Source organism: Marmota flaviventris, chromosome 1 (genome assembly GCF_047511675.1).
Source record: "Marmota flaviventris isolate mMarFla1 chromosome 1, mMarFla1.hap1, whole genome shotgun sequence".
In the NCBI taxonomy this organism is placed as follows: Eukaryota; Metazoa; Chordata; class Mammalia; order Rodentia; family Sciuridae; genus Marmota; species Marmota flaviventris.
The window spans coordinates 200,382,098-200,403,803 of NC_092498.1; the positions used below are offsets into that span (position 1 = coordinate 200,382,098).

At 40.5% G+C, this 21,706-nt stretch overlaps 1 protein-coding gene across 4 annotated transcripts; it reads left to right on the forward strand.

The window, feature by feature from the left end:
- The first annotated feature begins 552 nt into the window (after positions 1-552).
- Positions 553-7,253, forward strand: LOC114090355 (zinc finger protein 662). Of its 4 annotated transcripts, none has more exons than XM_027932537.2 (5): positions 553-807; positions 2,292-2,418; positions 3,046-3,162; positions 5,174-5,275; positions 5,947-7,253. In XM_027932537.2, exons 1-5 carry the CDS (start codon positions 733-735, stop codon positions 6,975-6,977), a joined length of 1,452 nt encoding a protein of 483 aa, XP_027788338.2. In that variant the 5' UTR covers positions 553-732; the 3' UTR covers positions 6,978-7,253. The 4 variants fall into 4 exon arrangements, with proteins under 4 accessions (XP_027788338.2, XP_071456376.1, XP_071456371.1 ...); XM_071600275.1 differs by having other exon boundaries at positions 5,928-6,049; XM_071600268.1 differs by lacking the exon at positions 553-807 and adding an exon at positions 2,052-2,136.
- Positions 7,254-21,706: the final 14,453 nt, after the last annotated feature.

Here is a 21,706-nt window from a genome sequence, read left to right on the forward strand (position 1 = left end):
CTTATAGCTCCCAGTAGGGGGGACTGGTTACTTTGGCAACAGGTTGGAGCAGGGGCAGGTTCTTGATAAGGGCGCAGAAAGGGATCTGAAGGAATTAACATTTCAACTCCTCAGGGGACAGTCTCCAACTTTCCAAGATTCACTCAAAATTGACCTCCTTGATCCAACCTGACTCGACTTACCTATCTACACTGACTGCCTGTCTAATTCTGGCTTTAGTTGGGTGAACATTAGAGGCACAAGGATGAAAAAAATCACGGACATAATCAGCTCTTGGATACGGGAGAAATTAGTAAACGGAGGCAGGTAGGCGAAGGTTGCAGTCAACATGCTACCTCCCGCCAGCATCACGATGCAGCGAGGTGGAGAGGAAGGGGTGATCAGGAACATGGGAAAGGATTCCCAGAGAGGCCTGCTTCTCCAACTGCTTCCCCCCAGCGCCCCACGGTGCAGCGGGGCTGCTGGTGTCTGGGGAGACGCGACCACTCTCTCCTCCCGCCCCGGGCGGGAAGAAGAACCACAGAGACGCGGCGCCTCCGCCGTCCTAGAGAAGCCATAGCGGCAAGGCGTGCGGCTTCGGCCTCCAGCTGCTGGGGTCCAGGCCGCTGAGCGCGGCTGTCCAGAGCTGGCTGGCTGGACGAGGACCCGGCTCTCATCCGGCGGCTCCTAGGACTAGGGTGTTGCGTCGGGCCGCCGGCCCCTGCGCTCGCCTACCCGGAGGGCCACCGGGCCATGGCGGCCGCGGCCCTGGAGAGCGGAGCGCGCCTCCGCCGGGTCCTCGAGCTGTTGCCGGGACGGGCGCGCCCGGTGAGTGCGGGCGGGCGCTCCTGCAGGCTCGGCGCTGCCGGGCTCCGGGCGCAGATCGGAGGCGGGGAGGGGGCGGGAGGCGGCCTGGGAATGAGGTGTAGCCCTGAGGGCGGCCCCGAGGGACTGGCAGGGTCCAGAGTACTGGGCACTCTCCACGGCCCACCCGGGAGGGGAAGCAGGCATGCTCCGCGCAGGCGGGAGTCGAGCGCTGGAGCGCTGTTCGCTGATCAGTGTGGGCGGAGGCGAAGGACCAGAACTGGTCAAAATTCGATGAGGCTGTTTTTATAGAGCTGGTTATGTTTGGGCTGGGTTCAGGATGAACCAGAATTGACAGGTACAGGAGGAAGCACTTGTTTAGGCAGGGGGAGTTGCAGGTGCCAGGGCACAGCCATGGGGAGGAGAGTTTGGTTTTCCAACCGAATGGTGAGAGAGTAGGGATGGTGCAGGTAAGCTGGCTCTCTGAATAGTGAAGGAATTCTCTCGGTGCCCAGGAATTGGAATCTTTATTAGGTAGGCAGAGGGGAGCCAGCCAAAGCCTTTGAGCCCCGTGGTGCTTAATAAATCACTGTGGGGACTTTGTGGGCAAGGATGGTAGTGGAATAGAGCAGAACTTGCTCCTCAGTAATATAAAGACAGATGCTGAGTGAGGCAGTGGATAGAATTATAAGAACTCTTGATGGCTGTAGGTTAACACTGTTGGTGTTTCCTGAGGAAGAGGATGAGATAAAAAAGAGAAGATGCAGAGGCTCCTACAGATACAGATCCGGAGATAGGCCCTTGGGGAAGAGAGTGGGGTGGGACGTTTTGGAGAGTTTATAGGGGTGGGGGATTCTGGGAATAAAGCCACAGTTCAGGATTTATCCCAGGGTAACCTGGGTGGGTCAGAGGCACTTTGGTGGCTGGGAGGGAAAAAGAGGAAGGGTCCTACACAGCAGGAGTGGTGATCTTAGAAGGCAGTCTGACACAGTATGCAAGAGTCAGAGTCACACAGGCTGTTTCAGCTCTGTAGCTTTGGAGGAAACTAATCTCTCTGAGCCTCAGTGCCCTCTTCTGTAAAATGGATCTGTACCCTTCTCCATAGATAGTGAGATATTAAGTAATATGTGAAAATATACTGAACTTGGCACAGCTCAGTAAAATATAGTTGTTACCAAGGGGTGGTGAACTTTGAAGGAGGACCTCTTGTGGAGAAAGGATGGGATCTAGACCACAGAGGGTGGTTTTGGAAAGAAAACTTTGGCAGAGATTCATGAAAAAGAAGGATGTTTCTATTACTGAAATAAAGATGAACAGACATGAGAAAATTGATGGCTGATCTCTTATATGTTTGTAAGTAGGGGGCAAAAATCTGAGCATTTCCATAGATGTTCAGAATCCATAAACACAGCAGATATCCCTGCCAGTACCTCTTGGTATCCTGTCTGCCATTACGGCAAGCCTGAGCCTGGGATTGACCTAGGACACTTAAACACATGTTGTTTCAGGAATCAGTGACCTTTGAGGATGTGGCCGTCTACTTCTCTGAGAATGAATGGACAGGGCTGGCCCCTGCTCAGAGGGCCCTGTACAGAGATGTGATGCTGGAGAATTATGGGACTGTGACTTCCCTGGGTAAGGATCTCTTCCCTTTGGCTCTGCCTCTGCCCTTTAGAGTTTCCTGACTCTTTCTTAAAGGCTCAGGAGTTTAATAATACCCAGATCAGTGGTAGCTTCAGGATCTAACCTGAGCAGTTGCTGGGAAATGGAAGTCCTGGGATCAGTTTGGGCCTTGCACAGGATTCCCTTGCTGAGCAGTTAGTGCTGCCCAATGTCTCACCCCCATTGAGTGCCCCACTGAGCGCCCCACTGAGTCTTTGGTTCCCCCTGTAGGGAGATCCTGCCCAGTGGCAAACATCTTCATGTAGATGTCTAAACTTGATTGCTCTAAAAGGGAGAAGATAAGAAGGTTCCATTCCTTAATCAGTGGAATCAGGCATTTCCTGACTGAAACTGTCATTGAGCACCTCTTATGTACTCTGTCAACTTCTGAATCTTTGTAAGAATAAAAAATATATAAAAAGCTTCCTGGTCCCTCTCCCCTGGGTCTCCTGCTATTTTCCCTGGACTTCCTTTCCCTGTTCTTCCTAGTTATTTTCCTTTTTTTACTCTTCTGCCCCTGAAGACACAGGCCTGGGAGGAGCCCTGGGATTGCTCTGTGTCACCCCACTCACCTGCCTGTCCCATTTCCTTCCCCTCAAGCGGCATTTCCATTTCCCATACCGACTCTGATTTCCCAGCTGGAGCGAGGGGAAGCACCCTGGTGCTCAGCTCCTTGGGGAGCTCTGGATGGAGAGGGTCCAAGGGCCATCTCCTCAGGTGAGTGAGGACATATGCTAGTCATCATGTCTTTTAAAAATGTAATGGATATGTGTTCTTTTAACCTAGTGCCATAGATACTAGTTGGATTTCCTTTTTTCTCTGTATTCTCATGGTTTTCTTTGAGTTCTTGTTTTATTCATTCTAGCTCCTCTGAGCCATCTTTATTCAACTCTCCCTCTTCCTCATCTCTGCTGTTGTCATAACCACCATTTATGTATTCCCTGACTTTCCTGATTACTCCCACTGGAGGTGGCCTTTCTACTTTCCTGACCTGCTTAGAGACTTCCAGCAAAAGATTCTGGCTGCCCTTTGGGACATGAAGGCCTTCTTTATCATTAAAGAACACAGAATCTTAATAACCCTCAGCCAAATAGTTCTTATTCTTAAGGGATTGCTGATAGGAAAAGCCCCGGTATTACTTTTGCCCCAAACAAATCTTACTTGTTTTCCTAGAAAGAGCTTGTTCTCCTGCTCTCCTAGTGAGAACTGTGTCTCCCTGTTGCCTTTCTGGAAAACTTCCATCTTCCCCCCCCCAGAGCTCTTTGACCGCTCAGTGAGACTTGAACTGTGCCTGCAACCTCCATGTTCTTGTTCTGGCAGTCTTTTTTTATATTAGGATACTTTTGATTGCAAGTATAAACCCCATTAAAACTGGCTTAAATAATAAAGAAGAATTTATTGTTTTATGTAACTGGGAGGGCTGTCGTGAGCTGCAGGTACAGTTTAACAGTTTCTGCTCTGTCTCCATGTATTTGGCTTTGCCTACAGTCTGGGCTTCTCTTGTGGTTGTAAGGTGATTTGCTTCTTCGTACCTAGGGAAAGAAAACAGGATAGATCTTCCTTAGGCTTTATCCGAGAAAATTAAAAGTTTCAAGTATTGCTCTAATGTACCTTCTTAAGTCATAAGCCAGCCCTTAATCAGTCACTTGACCAGGGAAATAATGTATACTGATTGACTGGGCTGAATTGCTGATCCCTGAACCAGTTTTCCATGGTGAATGGGATAGGATTAACTTGCTTGGCTTAGACCATTTCAGAGCCTAGCCTAGGAGCTGAAGTTGGGATCACTCCCCATGCTGCTGTAGCTACTCCACAATGGTGAGGTGTAGAATGAATGTAGAAGGAGTAATCAATGTCTCCTGCATTTTCTCAGGATCTCAGTGCTTCCTTTCCTCTCCACCTTTGCGAATTTATCCCCTTTGCCTTAGTTAAAAAATCAACAGCTAAGTTATTCCTTGAGCAAAACTCTAACTCCCTGACCTGAAGCAGACTTCCTTGGAGTAGATCTGTCTTCACTCAGTCCACTTTCATCTTAGAGAAGATGATCTCAGGGGACACAGAGTCTTTGGCTTCAGTCATATATAAGATTGTCGTTTGAAGGTGTAGAACTGACCTGTTGCTTAGGCAGTTATGGATAGAACTACACAGTGACAGATGTTAGGTAAGCCTGAAGTAAAATTGCTAGAGTGAACTTTTGTGAATAGAGATGTCTGTCATAGACTAAGAAGTGACTTCTAGAAATGGCTTAGTGAGGCTGTGATATTATTTCTTATGGATGTCACAGACAAACCCATCATTGATCCTTTGTGGAATAAATGGTATTAGATAGAGAAGAAGAAAGGAAACCAAGAGACTATGGTTTCCTAGAATATCCTGCCTAGACAGAAAGTCCTTAGGAACAGCTCTTCTGAACTCTATCCTATCCTGATTCTTTTGTATGTGAACTTTTTACAACCCATAGAAGAGGACTTGGTCTTTTCTATTTCTTCTTGACATTTTACAATGAGTGATATGCTTTCATATCATTGGGAAGGGATGGAATTGCAACTTTCCTATTCCACTGTTTTCTATTCGTTATATTCCTATCTCCCTTGAATTGCTGATCATTTGTGTAATCTATCTTTCTACCTACCTTAATTCTTCCCTCACCACTTCCATTTCTGCTCCATTCCTAATGGGTCACACTCCTCCAACTGAGCCAGTCTTATTTGTACCTTGCCCCTGGCAGGATATCCATTTCTAAAGCCTGCTGGGATCTCCCATCTTGAGCAGCTGGAAGAGCCACTGAACTTGAAACTACCAGTAGAGAGTCCAGGCCTAATTTATACTGGTAAGAGAGAAGGAAATGAGCATTTTTCTTTCAGTCATAGAGTTTCCTCTGTCTTTTCTTTTTAAAATATTAAAAGCCCATTTTGGCTGTGCACAGTGATGCATGCCTGTAATCCCAGCAGCTCAGGAGGCTGAAGAAGGAGGATCTTTATTTCAAAGCCAGCCCCAGCAAAAGTGAGGCACTAAGCAACTCAGTGAGACCTGAATCTAAATAAAATAGAAAATAGGGCTGAGGAAGTGGCTCAGTGCTTTAGTGCCCCTGAGTTCAATCCCCAATACCCCCCCCCCCAAAAAAAAAAACCCATTTTGCCATTCATGTTCTAAATAAATGACTTTCCAAAATTTTCACATCAACCAATTTATTAAGAGGAAACTTAAGACCAAGCTTCCACATTTTAATAGGATAAGCTCAATTAATTAAATAGTCATGGATTGGGGTTTTATGGCTTAGCTTGGTTTTGTGGAATTACAGTCCCTGAGGAATCTATCTAGTTTCCACCTTTTACTTTTGGTTGCTTTTCATGTGTTAGCCCTATTTTTGTCATTTTTGGCTAAGATGGGGCCATCGAGACAAGGGGTGACCTTGGAGAGACAGGGATATATTTATATGACTTAGTGACCTTTGTCACTATTATAGGTAATGATATTTGCAGCTCTGATTTCTTCTTTCAGAGAACATGTTGAAGAGTGAGAAAGAAGATTTTATTCTGAAAGAGGAAGTTTTTGAGGAGACACAGGACCTCATGGTGCCATCAAGTGGATCCCGGTGGTATGGCTCCCAGGATTTCTCCTTTGGAAAAACCTGTGAAGAGGAGAAAAGCAGGTTAAGGAGATGGCTTAGCTACTCCAGTAGGAGAAATTTGGAAAACACTACAAATGACATTGTAGAAGTGATTGTCAAGGATGAGATGGTCTCAGTAGAAGAGGGTTCAGAGAATACTGATGTTAGTAACTACCTCAGGATGCATCAGAAAATTCTAAATGAGCAGGTATTCTACATATGTGAAGAATGTGGCAAATGTTTTGATCAAAATGAAGACTTTGGTCAACATCAAAGAACTCATAATGGAGACAAGGTCTATGGATGTAAGGAATGTGGAAAGGCTTTCAGTTTTAGATCTCATTGCATTGCACATCAGAGAATTCACAGTGGGGTGAAACCCTATGAATGTCAAGAATGTGCCAAAGCCTTTGTTTGGAAGTCAAACCTGATTAGGCATCAGAGAATACATACTGGAGAAAAACCCTTTGAATGTAAGGAATGTGGGAAGGGTTTTAGTCAGAACACAAGTCTTATACAACATCTGCGAATCCACACTGGGGAGAAACCATACACATGTAAGGAGTGTGGGAAAAGCTTTACTCGAAACCCAGCTCTTCTTAGGCATCAGAGAATCCACACTGGGGAGAAGCCTTATGAATGCAAAGATTGTGGGAAAGGATTCATGTGGAACTCTGATCTTGCACAGCATCAGAGGGTCCACACTGGAGAGAAGCCTCATGAATGTACTGACTGTGGGAAAAGCTTCATTTGCAAGGCACACCTTATCCGACATCAAAGGATCCATACTGGGGAAAGACCCTATAAGTGTAATGACTGTGGGAAGGCCTTCAGTCAGAATTCTGTCTTGATTAAGCACCAAAGGCGCCATGCTAAAGAGAAACCCTATAACTGTTGGACCTCTCACATTCTTGAACATTAGAGATGCATATTGGTGATCCTTGCTTATAATTTATAGGCTATAGGAGCCCCAGAGACAAGTAAGATGCCCTTCTACAATTTGCTATAACCCTAATAGCCAGTATTATCTTGAACAGATACCACTCTAGCAAGTCTAGATCCTCTGTACTGCTGTGTTTATATGAAGCACCACTTGATTGAGCACCTACTCAATTAAGCAGACCTTTCTTCCTCTTCTACTTGTAACCAGTGCCACCCAAGTTAGTATCTAATTATATGCTATCTCATGTTTTTCAAACAGTATCATGTCTCTTAGTTTTGACTCCATCTGAATAACTCTATGAAGACCAATATTGCATTTCTTTTGTTTCTCAAGTTTTAAGCTTATTTTTTTAATATTAGATAGAGCATGCTCATGATTTAAAAAAAAAAAAAAAGAGTTCTGAAGGATGCTCAGTGAAAAGTAAATTTTCTTGTCATTTGTCTCCCAGTTCTCCCCAGAAGCAATCACTTTTATAGGTTGTGAATCTTTTTGGAGATTTTCTGTATATGCAAATTTTAATATTGCTTTTCATAAGTCTTCCTCACAGAAAACCTTATTTGATATAGGTCACATTTGCCAACTTCAGGACCTTCCCTTACTCTGAAGTTGTGGTCCTTCTGGAGGTCTCAGGGTAACTTAGGGAAAGCAGCAGAGAGGGGTTCATGTTGTGCAATGCTGAGAGACCACATTGCCCTGTGTTATGAGACAGCACTCTAGGATTGGGAAAACATAAACCCCGTAAAGATTTTTTTTTTTTTCATAAAAATATGTAGAGTTAAAACCCTTTACTGCTCTATTATCCTAAATCTCCCAGGCTGTCCCCTACTCATCACTATGATAGTCCATATCCTAAAATAAGTCATGGGGCCATCACCAAGGGTAGGGGATAGTGGTTACTCTGGTGGTGGTTAATGCTCTGTTAGGTAACATCCTTCAGTTAGCAGTTGAAAAATTCCCATATAACCCAATGTCTTGGTATCAGAGTTAAATTCTTCCTAGGCCCAGGATCAGAGAAAACAAATGCTAGGAATACATAGATTCTATGCAGGAAAGTAAGGAAGCCTAAAATTAACTCCTTTTGAAATCAGGAGTCTGATTTCAACATTTTAGAAGGAGAATACAAACTGCCAGTACTGTGAAAGATACAGGATGTTAGAAAGTGGCCCTAACCACCTTAAAGGTTGAGAGGATGAAAGGCCTTGTTCAGCAGAGAACGTTGATCCAAACAGATTTGAAACACGAGACTCTTCACCTGTAGAACCACTTTTTGTGGATGGTGCAGTTTGCTTCACTGTTGCTGAGGCATCCCATTTTTTTGACCAGGGAGCAAGGAAGAGAAACCGTGGGCCTGCCTGCCCCAAACTTCTGCTTCCTGAAAAGTCACAAATATTCGTAACTTTAGAGTTCCTGATTGCTGAAACCTAATGTCATTTAATAAAGTGAACTTTTTCCAGGGTAGCCCAGCTTGGGTAACATCTAATAAGCAGTAAAACTTGTGTACCACATGGAACCAAGAAATGGAAATGACTGATGTGAACAGTGGGAAGTTGTATGCAAATATTATTTGGGAAACTACTTGTGTGAAAAGCACGCTGTCAGGTGCTTTTTAAATATGTCAGACCTGTTCCTGCCTTCCTGGAACATTTAACCTAATGGGAGAGAGTACCCCTTCAGGATAATTAGACAAAATTATTAAAAGTCTAAATGTGATGAAGAAAATGAGCAAGGTACTGAGATGGACTGATGGGAGGGGCCCACTTGATATAGGTGATCAGTGAAGGCCTATCCTAAGAGGTAACATTAAAACCAAGAATATGAGAGCACTTTCTACATAGAAATCATTTCTATGATTTCTATGTAGAAATGATTTGTAAAAGGACAAGAATGGAAGATATGTGAGAAAGAGCCTCTTAAGAACAGGAAGAACAGCAGGCAGAGGGAACAGCTGTGAAGACTCCCTGCTGTATGAGGAGCTTGGTATGTTCAAGAAACCAAAAGAGGGGCTGGGGATATAGCTCAGTGTAGAGCATATGCTTTGCATTTGCAAGGCCCTGGGTTCAAATAAACACACTACCCCCCACACACACACACACAAAAGATTTTTAGATATGGTATAACAATGAAAGGTGTATGGCACAAATTGGGTTTGGAGGGAATTAGGCAGGCCAGAATATTATTTTTCTTTGAATGAAAAGAAGCCATCCAATGGAAGAGTGATATTTTGAGTCATGCTTTAAGATGGTCACTCTGCTACATAGAAATGATTTGTAAAAGGACAAGAATGGAAGGAGATATTATGTTGGGGACTGTAGTAGCCCCGGTTGGAAAGGATGATGGCCCAGAGAGACTGGTGGTAGTGGAGACAGAAGTAGGTGGATATATTTTGGAAATAAAGCCATAATGTGCAGATGCATTCAATACAAGGAGTAATGGACTAAGAGGGGTCAGGGATAGTTTTCTGATTTGAAAAAGTGAGTGAACAATTGATTGTAATGGATGATACTAGAAGAGGAATAGGCTCGGGAAGGGAGAAGTCAATAACCCTTATTTTGGATTAACACATTTGAGATATGGGTGAGATATTCAAGTTGGCCATTGTATATTATGGGCTAGAACACCATGTTAGCCATGACTAAAGCTGTTTATTTGGGAGATATCAAATGAGCAGGAGACCTAAAGGATGGGAAGCAATGAACAAAATCCCCTGGAGGATGGGAAGAAATTTATAAAATCTAGAGCTGTACTGTCCAATGCAGAAACCACTAGCCACATGTGGCTATTTAAAATTTTTAAATGCAGTTCCTTTATACACATTTCAAGCATATCATATGTGGCCACCTTTCAAGCATACCATATGTAGCCATCTTATTATGTAGCATGGATTTAGAAGGCTTTCATCATTGCAGAAAGTTCTACACAGTGCTGCCTTCAAGATGTAGCAAGATACCAAGACCCCAGGATAGAGAGCTATGGAATATCAATTCAGTATTTGGGGAGCTGGATAGAGGGAGGTACCAGCAAGGGATGCTAAGAAAGGGCAGCCCTGAGGTGTTGACAACACTACAGGCAGCAGTTGAAATAGGGTTGATACATGGACAAGGTCTGCTAGGAGATGATGGTCGAAACCCTAAATATTCATAAGCTCCCAAAGTCAGAATGATGAATATGTGCTGGATGAGGTCAGTATCTTAAAAATTGGAAAGAGAGTTTACGCATCAGAAGCCTGAGGAAGTAGAATCATGCAAGAGAAGGAACAGTTTGGACCTACCAAGGAGCATCAGGGAAGGTGATCAACCCTAGGAATGCCATTGCTCAAAGATGGAAATGTTTGTAGGTTGAGTGGTTGGGTGGCAAGATTCATAAGTAACATAATGAGAAGTACCAAAATACAGCAAAAGATAGGTATTCTAAAGGATTAGGAAGATGCATGTAGAAATGGGTGGCCCCTACTAGGAGAGTTCCAACTGTTTTTTTCCTTACCAGAGGCCTATAGGCAGGCACTTAGAAGCCCTAAGTTCCTATCATGAAAGATGTAATTTGTAATGACACTTTCTAAACATGTAAAAGTCAGAAGATGAAAAAAATATTAATACCTAGTTCCTAAATTTTGGAGAAATATAAACAGTGGAAATTAACATTTTCTGATAAGTTACAATAATAATATATTAAAAAACATAAAATTTATTATGGTAAAATTTTGTCTTCAAATTAAAAAAATATAGGATTAGAAAATGTGGATGTATGGAAATAGAATACTGAAAAGTAGCTAACCTACCCAGAATTCCCTAGGGGAATGAATAAGTTCCTGCTATATTGCAAGCTGTAGCCAGTTAAAAGTTGCCTGTGTTAGAAGCAACTCAATTGCAAATTCATGTCTGCAGTTCTGAGCATCTGCCTTTGAGGCTTTCAGTTAGGACTCTGTAATTGTCATCTCTGACTTGTTTTCTATCATCTGTTCAACTTCTTTCTGGCAAGAGTAACCCAAATATTCTTTGGGAAGGTATCCGTTCTCAGCGAGGTGGTTTGGATCCACCCACAGTTTCATGAGTTTCATGTCACAACCCTGTTTAGCTTGTCAGTCAGCTTTCCCGTCCCTTTGGCCACAAAGCTAGTGTGGCATGAGATATTTACTGAGTCTTCTGGAAGAAAGACTTTTTCATCTTTGAAAGCTACCAAAAGAGATTCTCTGTCCCTTGTGTGTCATATAAGAAAATGTTAGGCCTGGGACCCTAGCAACTATTTTTTTTTTCTATGAAAAGGGGAGATTCTAGAACTTCCAGATGATACCTCGTAGAGCCTGTGGATAAAGCTAATGCCAAAGAGAACAGTGGCAAAACGGGGAAACTAGTTCCTTGCCAACATTGTTTGAGCCACTAGGTCAAGCATGGCCTGAAGCAGACCTACTTCTAAACTTTTTAGCTATATGAGCTGATAAAAATATTTTGTAGATAGATTGAGGGGCTAGGGTTGTGGCTCAGTGGTAGAATGCTCACCTAGCATGCACGAGGCACTGGGTTCGATCCTCAGCACCACATAAATGTAAAATAAAGATATGGTGTCCACCTAAAAGTAAAGAATAAATAAATAAATAGCTAGTTAGATTGAGTTTTCTGTCATTTGTAACAGACTTTTATTTGTAAGCTCTGTTTTATCATACAGCCCCTTACTATTGCATTCCCCCCCTTATTTTAGTAGTAATACAAGCTACTTATTTTTATCTCAGTTGCACAGAGGTTGAGTGAATAAGGTGACTTTTGTGTCCTAAAGTTGATTTCATAAATACCACCTAACTGATCTTTTAAGTCACTCCATAACATTCCTTCCAAATTTGATGAAAACATACTCATTCCCAGATTCTTTAGTACATAGCTTCCTATCTTCCTAACTTGCTCTATGTAATTTTTTTTAACCACATTCACTTCTATGTTAAGTCAGATCATTGTGGAATAACAAGGTGTTAGGTTGAGATCTGCTAGGTACTTAGTTATTATTGCTGAGTTCATACCTCGTGACAGAGCCTATAAGGCTCAAAGTCATCTCTGTGGTTGAGTTGAAAGTTGCTTTTATAGAGTGAAAAGTTACTTTCTTATTTTAGCAACAAAAGAAAAAAAACTGGCTTTAATCATTTTTTCTTCATATTTTTTTTCCCTAAAGAAAGGCTGTCTGTGTCTGGTTCAAGTGATACACACGTTAGAGTTGAGCAGTGGTATTTCTCAGCCCACCCTCATTCCAGCATGTCCAGTCCAATCAGAACTATAGTATCCAGAATGAATGGAGCTTAAGACCCAGTTCCTTCTGATTTTTACCATATTGTACCCACTAAATTTAGTAAAAATTTATTCATTTGTTTTCAGGTGATATATAACAAATGGATTTTAATTCTATTGCTAGTAAAAAGAAAGAAGAAAGAATTGACGTGTAAGAAGAAGTCAGAAAGTAAGTTTGTTAATTAGAAAGCAACTGGAGTCTTGGGAAGTGTCCTCCTCTATAGGTTTCTTTTATCTTGGAATGAGTTTTCTGCCCATCAGGAGTATCCTGGGAGACTGACATAGTTTTTGGCTCTGCCTCCTTCTGTTTGAGAAATTATTCATTCTGAATGCATGGAATCTAACTGCCAGGCCTCAAATATACATTATTATTTTTCTAGGAGGCTGAAGAAATCTTCGTGCAAATAGAGCTGTGATCCCTGAAATATCTGCCCTAGGTGTGGCAGATCAGATTACCTGATGTTCCTTTGAAAACATGCCAATCTGTATGAATGGGCCATGAGAAAAAGAGGGAGGTGTGCATGCTGGAAATTTATGGTAAATGAGATTAAAAATAAACAAGCCAGGATGCATAAAATGAAAGGCATTCTGAAAAAAGTGACCGAAATACCAGATGGAAGCATGAGTGATGATGTAAATATAGACACTGAAAATCAACGCACAGCATACACATCTGTCCATAAAGCCTTGATGCTGACTCCACCTACATTGGGTCCACATGCTCCTCCTGCCCCTCAAAGTGGAGTTGTCCTTTGGACTAGTTGTTAGCTATACTTCTTCTCCATTTCTTTTCTACCCCTCATTTCTTAACCCATAGAGATTGACTTCCACTTCCACTAAACTCCCTAAGCTAAGGTTACTAGCACAACTGGCTTCTTTGGCTCCACCTTCTCTATGGTCTTTATCTCTGTTGATTACTTACACACCCTGAAAATGTCTTTCCTTGACTCCCAGGATGCTACTTTCTCCATATGTATAAGAATTGCCATTCTTAAAATGGCAATCCAATCGTATCACTCCCATTCTAAAAATCCTTTAATGGTTTTCTGTTACTTGTAAAACAAAATCCAAATTTCATAGGTACATATTCAAAACTGTATTACTAATTTGTTTAATCAATGATTTGGTTTTCTCTCCCTTCCATCTCCCCCTTAGGTTAACTTCAACCCTCCTTTTCTTTCAAATTCTCAATCATGTCTTTCTCTTTCATAGAATGAGTGAATGTATTTGTATAGGCCAGTGGTTCTCAATGGGAGGTAATTTTGCTTCCCTATCAAAGGGACATTTGGCATTTTTTAGACATTTTTTGTTGTCACAATTGGTGGTGGCCTGCTTCTGGCATCTATTGGTGAAAGGTCAAAGATGATGCTAAATATACCACAATGCAGAGGATGGAATAGAATCAGATCCCACAGGTTAAGGGTGTAGTCCCTCAAGACTGCCTCCTACTTCAGACATCAATGACAATGGTTTATCACCTATACTTCTGCCTGAGTGGCTCTGAATCAGGGTTCACATATTTTTCTTCTCAGGTTTCATTAATTTGCAAGGACATCTTGGAAGTCAAGGACACATGTTTACCACTTTATTTTAAAGGTTATTACAAAATTCCCAGCTATTTGAGAGTCTGAGTCAGGAGGATTGCAAGTTAAAGGCCAACAGTAAAAACTGGGGATATAGCTCAATGGTAGAGTGCTTGCTTAGCATGTACAAAGCTCTGGGTTCCATTTCCCAAAACCCAAGAAAACAAAACTACAAAATAGATAAATGGCTGGATGAAAGAGATGCACAGGCCAAGGTATAAGGGTAAAGATGAGAAGATTCCTGGCTAAGTACTTCCAGATGCTCAGCATTCCAGAAGCTCTCTGGACCCTGAACTTTTTAGTTTTAATGGGGCTTCATTACATAGGCATTATTGATTAAATTCTTAGCTGTTGGATGTTGGGGTTTTTAGCCCCCCTGTCTCCTCCTGACCAGCGGGAGAAGTGGGGAAAGCATGCCCCGACCAGGACAAGCCAAGAAAGTTAAAGGTCGACTGGCGGCCTGCACCCAGCCCTCCCTCGCAGACATGCCAAGGAGAAGAGTTGAAGCAGGATCTTATTTATTGAGGAAGTACACACAGCTTATATACTGCACAGGAGCCAATCAGGATAAAGGTCAGAGGGGCGGAGCGAGTTCACGTATACACCCATCCCATAGTCCGTAAGGGAAGGCAGGAACTGTCCCCGAGGGCAGAAGAGTCCTGGACCTATCCTGGAGGTGGTCCGCCTTTTCGGTCACCACCCACAGCACCGCCCCCTGGCTGATCGCCAGGCGCCATCCCAGCCACATGTGTGGCCCCAAGACCACGAAGTGGGCAGCAAGTCATGCCCTACAGTTGGTGATCAACTTAACTTTAAGTCCCTCTCCCTGAAGAATCCATTTTCAAATTCCATGTGACATTTATTACTAAAATGATAGAAACTATCTTCTGATTTAAGGAGGATAGGAAGAAAATAAGACCCTGAGGTCTTACAGGGTTTTATGTGATGCAATACCTTTATTTTATTTTATTTATTTTTAAATTCTTTTTAAATTTATTTATTTTTTTCTAATCAGTTATACATGACAGCAGAATGCTCTTGGATTCATTGTATACAAACGGAGCACAATTTTTGACTTCTCTAGTTTACCAAAGTAGGGTCACTCCACTTGTGCAATCATACATGTACCTAGGGTAATGATGTCTATTTCATTCCACCATTTTCCTACCCTCATGCCCTAACTGCCTCTCCCCTTTGCCCCATCCAAAGTTTCTCCATCCATTCCATGCCCCGCCCCCAGTATGAATTAGCATCCACTTATCAGAGAAAACATTCGGCCTCTGATTTTTTTTGGACTTAATTCACTTAGCATATTTTCCAAAAACCCCATTCATTTACCTGAAAATGAATAATTTTATTCTCTTATTGCTGAGTAATATTCCATTGTGTATATGTACCACAGTTTCTTTATCCATTCATCTATTGAAGGGCATCTAGGTTGGTTCCACAGTTTGGCTATTGTGATTTGTGCTGCTATGAACATTGATGTGGCTGCATTACTGTAGTATGCTGTTTTAAAGTCTTTAGGGTATAGACCAAGGAGTGGGATAGCTGGGTCAAATGGTGGTTCCATTCCAAGTTTTCTAAGGAATCTCCATATGGTTTTCCAGATTGGCTGCATCAATTTGCAGTCCTACCAGCAATGTATGTGTGTGCCTTTCCCCCATATCCTTGCCAACACTTATTGTTTGTATTCTTGAAAACTGCCATTCTGATTGGAGTGATATGAAATCGTAGTTTTGATTTTCAATTCTTTAATACTAGAGATTTAAACATTTTTTCATATATTTGTTGATTAGTTGTATATCTTCTTCTGAGAAGTATCTGTTCTGCTCCTTAGCCCATTGGGTAGTTTGGTTTTTTTGGTGTTAAGACTTTTAGTTCTTTATATATCCTGGAGATTAGTGCTCTGTCTCATGTGCGTGTGGCAAAAATTTGCTCCCCAAATGTTGGCTATCTGTTCACTTCATTGATTGTTTTTTTTTTTTTTTTTTTTTTTTTTTGCTGAGAAGAAGCTTTTTAGTTTGAATCCATCCCATTTATTGATTCCTGATTTTATTTCTTGTGCTTTAGGAGTCTTATTAAGGAAGTCGGGGCTTAATGCGACATGATGAACATTTAGGCCTACTTTTTCTTCTATTAGGCTTAGGGTTTCTGGTGTAATTCCTAGGTCATTGATCCACTTTGAGTTGATCTTTGTGCATGGTGAGAGACGGGTTTAGTTTCATTTTGCTGCATATGGATTTCCAGTTTTCCCAGCACCATTTGTTGAAGAGGCTATCTGTTCTCCAATATGTGTTTTTGGCATCTTTGTATAGCATGAGATAACTGTATTTATGACCACATGTCTATTTAGGTTAGGGTGAATGTTTTCTTTGATATAAGGTGACTGACTTATAGTGGGGTAGGGAGAGGGAGCATGGGAGGAATATACAAACTTTAGATAGGGAAGAGGGGTGGGAGGGAAAGGGAGGGGGCAGGGAGTTAACAATGATGGTATAATGTGATGGACATCATTATCCAAAGTACATGTATGAAGACATGAATTTGTGTGAACATACTTTATATACAAACAGAGATATGAAAAATTGTGTTCTGTATGTGTAATAAGAATTGTGATGCATTCTCTGTCATGTATTTAAAAAAATAAAAACAATTAAAAAGATAAGAAAGGGGCTGGGGATGTGGCTCAAGCAGTAGCGTGCTTGCCTGGCATGCGTGCGGCCCGGGTTCTATCCTCAGCACCACATACAAACAAAGATGTTGTGTCCGCCGAAAACTAAAAAATAAATATTAAAAAAAAATTCTCTCTCTCTCTTTAAAAAAAAAGATAAAAAAGATCCTGAGAAGGAAATAGTTAATCAGAAACTTCCCATAGAATATAGAAGCTATCTACAAAAGAAATCAGAAAGAAATATTAATGTTAGTTCTCAGCATGAAACACATCTGCAGGTATGAGGTATTTAAATTTTCCATAAATCTGATGTTGCCCTCATAATTCAGATTTTTTTCCAAGCATCAGAAAAAAAATGTAGTTATGTGGTAACTACATTGCAAGTGATACTTGTTAATTGAATCCATGAGTATTTCTAGGTAGTTGGCAAAAAGGGAATTGGTCCTTGAAATCTGTTTTTGAGATGGAGAGGAAAATGACCAGGTCAGAGAGGAGATAAAGGGGCCTGAGCTCTCATAAGCATCCCAGCATATTAAATTGGGACCAACTGGATTCTGTCAATCTCATTTATTTGTAATTGCCAGCCTATATGAAATGCCTTATGTCTGAGGCCATCCAAACATTCTGGGAACTGAAAATGTTTAGTGTGTTGCTGGGGGTTACCTTATGAATGAATGTTGGAGAAGTAAACAGCACCTAAATCACTGAGAAACTCATGTATTAGGCTAAGGAAACTGAACTTCATTCTTGCCAAGGGAAGCCAGTTGGGTTTGAAGTAGGGCTATATGTATGATTGATTTGTGTTCTAGCAAGGTCATTGGTAGCATGGTAAGAATTAAGGGTGGGTGAAATAGGGACCAGGAAAGCTTAATAGACCAGCAGTTCCTAAATGTGAGTCTAATAATAGTCTATGAGTGTTTCCACTAATTCAAAGGGAGATAACGACAAAAACACAGATAAAATGCTTCAGACATAGCTGTACATGTCCACATAAGATAACTTACAGTTGTCAGAAACTTATGCTTTCTTGTTTTTACATTAAATTTGTTTTTATGAATAATTATGAGAATTGTAGCCTTTGGTTATTTACTGTAGTTCAAAAATGTCTTTCATTGAAAAATTAAAAGATGGACATGCTATATTGCTGACCCTTTACCTTGCCATTCATGTTTTTTAAACTTTTTGAAAATAAAAAAGATTGCTAATGTGTTAAATAAGATTTTTCTGGATTGGCTTTGGAAAATTGAATTAAGAGATTAAAACAGTGCTTCTCAGACTACCTGTAATTAAGGATTAATCCCCTCCTCCCACTGCTGATCTTTCATAGAGAAATTTTTCTTTTGTACATGTCTAGCATACAGTATGTTACATAGGACTAATCACATGTTTAAACAACATGTGTTATAAACCCTGTGTGAGATGAGTCCAATGATCTTCAGTTTGGATATCTTGGTAATGTCAGGTTGCTGTATAAAAATTTAAACATTTAATTTTTGCACTGATGAATTCATAAAAAAACAGTCTACAGAGGACACCAACCCACAAATCACCTTTTAATTGTAGGACATTTGACTGTGCCTTAATGGGTCAAATCAGGATCCTACCAGGGTTAGTGCATTGAACAATTGAGAAGAATTGATTTGCCCTATAGTCAAGAGTACCTTGGGGGCAAAAGCATTGCTTTTCTTGGGTTCTGAGGGTTAAAGGGAACTCCGTTAGGCCTGTAGAGAGAAATAGTGTCATTGGGTAAGAGCTCTGGAATTAGGAGCTGGGCTATAGTCTAAAATTCTCAGGGATGCCTGTAACCAGCAAGAACCCTTCTTGAATAAGACCTATGCTTACTCGGATTGTGTAACTGCATTTTAGGTCAACTGTATAATTTTTAAAAGATGTTTATTATAGTAGATGGACACAATACCTTTATTTCATTTTTATGTGGTGCTGAGGATCAAACCCAGGGCCTCACATGTGCTAGGCAAGCACTCTACCAACTGAGCTATAGCCCCAGCCCTCACCTGTTTAATATGTATCTCCCAGATTGTTGCGCTGTAGTAGAGGTATAGGCTTAAAATAATTTTGTATTGTGAAGGGGGTGCTGTAAAAAAATGTCTACTTTAGAGTAGGTCAAGGCAAAGTTGGTTTAAGAACCTTCCATCTGGGAGCCTCCTGAAGTGACTAATTTGATCAGGTGGCTGAAATCTCACATGTCGACATAACTGCCTGCTACTGGCAGCCTTGAGTATCCTTGTGTGTAGTGCTTAACAGGCAGAGGGGAGGTGTGAAAGCAGCTTGTTGAGAAAACTCAGAACAAATTGCTGGCATGGCCTGCCCTTTGCTACAGATTCATATGATATTTTGATGCCTCCCTTATGTGAGCAGTGACCTGTTATAGAGAACAGAAATGTCCAGGAAGTCCTCTTCTCAACATAATAGAAACAACCATGTGTTAAGTACTTATCATGGAGCAGGTACTAGGTTATGGACTTTACATGCTTTATCTCAGTTCTACAATAAGTATGAGGTAAAGGGTTATTATTGTCAGCATTTTATGGATGGTTACACTGGGACTTATTGAGGGGTCAGAATTTAAGCCCACAGAATGACCCCAGGATTTACACTTGTGATCAGGGTTGTATCACCTCCCTTATTCATATACTGTATTGGTGCTTTGTATCCTAAACCAGGATCTTTGAGATCAGGAGTCCCAAACTTCTCTTTTTCATGCCTGTCCCTTCACACCTGAAGGACCACCTGTAATCCAGTCTCACATATATGTAGAGGCCAGCTCCAGCCTCTGTTTTTCTACGCTCATGATTGGGAATGGCTGGTATCTTACTCAAGGGCCTTTCTGGTTAAAGATCAGATATTTAAAGAAAAACAGGGGTAAGAGAGAAGGCTTGGAAAGAGCAATCGTAGGCTTGATCACAGTACGCTGGTGAGGAAGAGGATCAGAGAACTGTGTTGGTTGGAAACTGATGGTATATAAATGAATGTGTGAGGATCAGATTGTGTATTTAACACAGTCAATTGGTGAGATAGGCAGATGTGCCAAAAATATGATAACCACTTGGACTTATTTAAATTGAATTAATTTTAAGCAATATACTTGGATCTCAAGTTTCATTTGATTATGACACTGGCATTATGTAGCCTACATAATTCAGTTTGTTCACATTATGAATATTATTATAGGACAATGAAAATCTATCATAGTATTGCACAGGCTAGTTATTAACTACTTTAAATTTAAAAATTTATATTGAATCCTACTATCCTAGTAGATCCCCATTTTAATTTTTTCTGTGTTGATTGTTAGCCCATGTCTGTGTGCCAAAAATTGAATCATAACAGATAAAATGATATGCTTTGCTTTCATTTTTATTATTATAAGTTTCTTTCCTTTTTTCAATTCTCTATGATCTTCATAATTTCTGCTTCTGAGTGGAAGTACCCTTCTATATTTCCTTCTCCAAATTGTGAATTCTTGTTAGGGTAGAGACAGTTGTCTTTTTTTTTTTCTTTTCTGAGGAAAGGCTTATTTAGTTCACAAGTGTCTTATTCATATTTCCCCTCTTTTATCCATCCAGTAGATGGTAGATCATTTTTATTCAAGTTCATTGATTTGGGCATTAAGAAATTTCCATTCATAAGCCTATTAGTCAGCTTTGTGTTACTACAATGAAAACCGGAGGCAACTAACTTTGTAAAGCAAGAAGTTTTGTTTAGCTCACAATTTTGGAGGTTCAAAGTTCAAATGATATAGTGCAGGTTTGGTGAGGGGCACCTCTTGACTGCATTGCCTCATGGTGCACGGAGGAGGCGGTGGTGGGAACAAATGATGTTATCTTGAACCAGGAGCAGAGAGACAGAGTCCAGGCCCTGCAATTCCCTTTGGGCATGATTCCAATGACCCAAAGACTCTTACTAGACCTTGGCCTACTAAAGGTTCTATCACCCAACCAATGGCGCCACCCTGGGGACCAAGCCTTTAATATAGACCTCTGGGAGACACCACACACATTCAAACCATAGTGGTGAGCTGTTGTAAATAATGTTGCTTTGACCATGTCATGAATATTTTTCCCCCTTCTTTTGCATGATTTTCTTGAAATCCATTCCCAAGAATGAGATTAACCAAATCCAAGGGAGTAATAATGGTATATTTTAAAAACATGCTGCCTATGCCTTTTTAAAAGATTGTTCAAATTACTTTGCTATCAGAAATGTCTGAGGTTAGTACTGGATTTCAATCTTATCAGCAGTATTAAAAACTAAACTTAAAAATTATTGGTATAAAATGCTACTTGTTTTATTTGTGATCCTTTACTATGATTACTAAGGTTGAAAATTTTGCTATATTAGTTTACTGACTTAATTCCTAATGTGAAAGTTTTCTGCTCATGTTATGTCCCTTTTTAAATGAACATAAATTCTTAAAATTTTGCTTAAGATTTTAAGATCTTTAATACAATGTTTAAAATTCCATTGCTAACCTCCAGAGAAATAATACCTACTAATTTTCTATGTTATGCTATGTTTTTAAAACATAATTCAATTTAAAGTGTTTTTAAGTTTCTGAAGGTATTTCCATAACAGTAAATAACTATTCTAAGATGTGTGGTTTATGATAGCCCTGCAATGAAGTATTTAAATAAAAAATATAATAGGCTTAATTTTCAGGCTATTTTGCACATTAATCACTAAATATTTTTTCCTTCCTATCAGTATGTTAAGCTACTATATTAGTTGCTTGGAGATTTTTAAATGTCTGATCAGACTATTACCCATCAGAGAATCTTCTTCAAATACATTTATTCAACAACCTCTGTACTTTTCTGAATGATTATAATATATATATATATATATATATATATATATATATATATGCTTCATAACCTATAATATACATACTTTATAATTTTAAAAGGGCAAAAAAATTTTTTAAAATGTTAATCTGGTGTGCACCCATACTAATTCAGTACTAACTTTAATACATTCCTGTATTACCTTCCAACCAAACTTTATTTTGTTTTTTAGAGAAGTTTTGGGTTCAAAACAAAATTGAGAGAGATTTCCCATATAGTCCCCTACCCCAACACATACATAGGGTTAGTTAGCTTTCATTTCTGTAACAAAATACTTGAGATACTTAACTTAGAAAAGGTTTATTTTGGCTTATATATT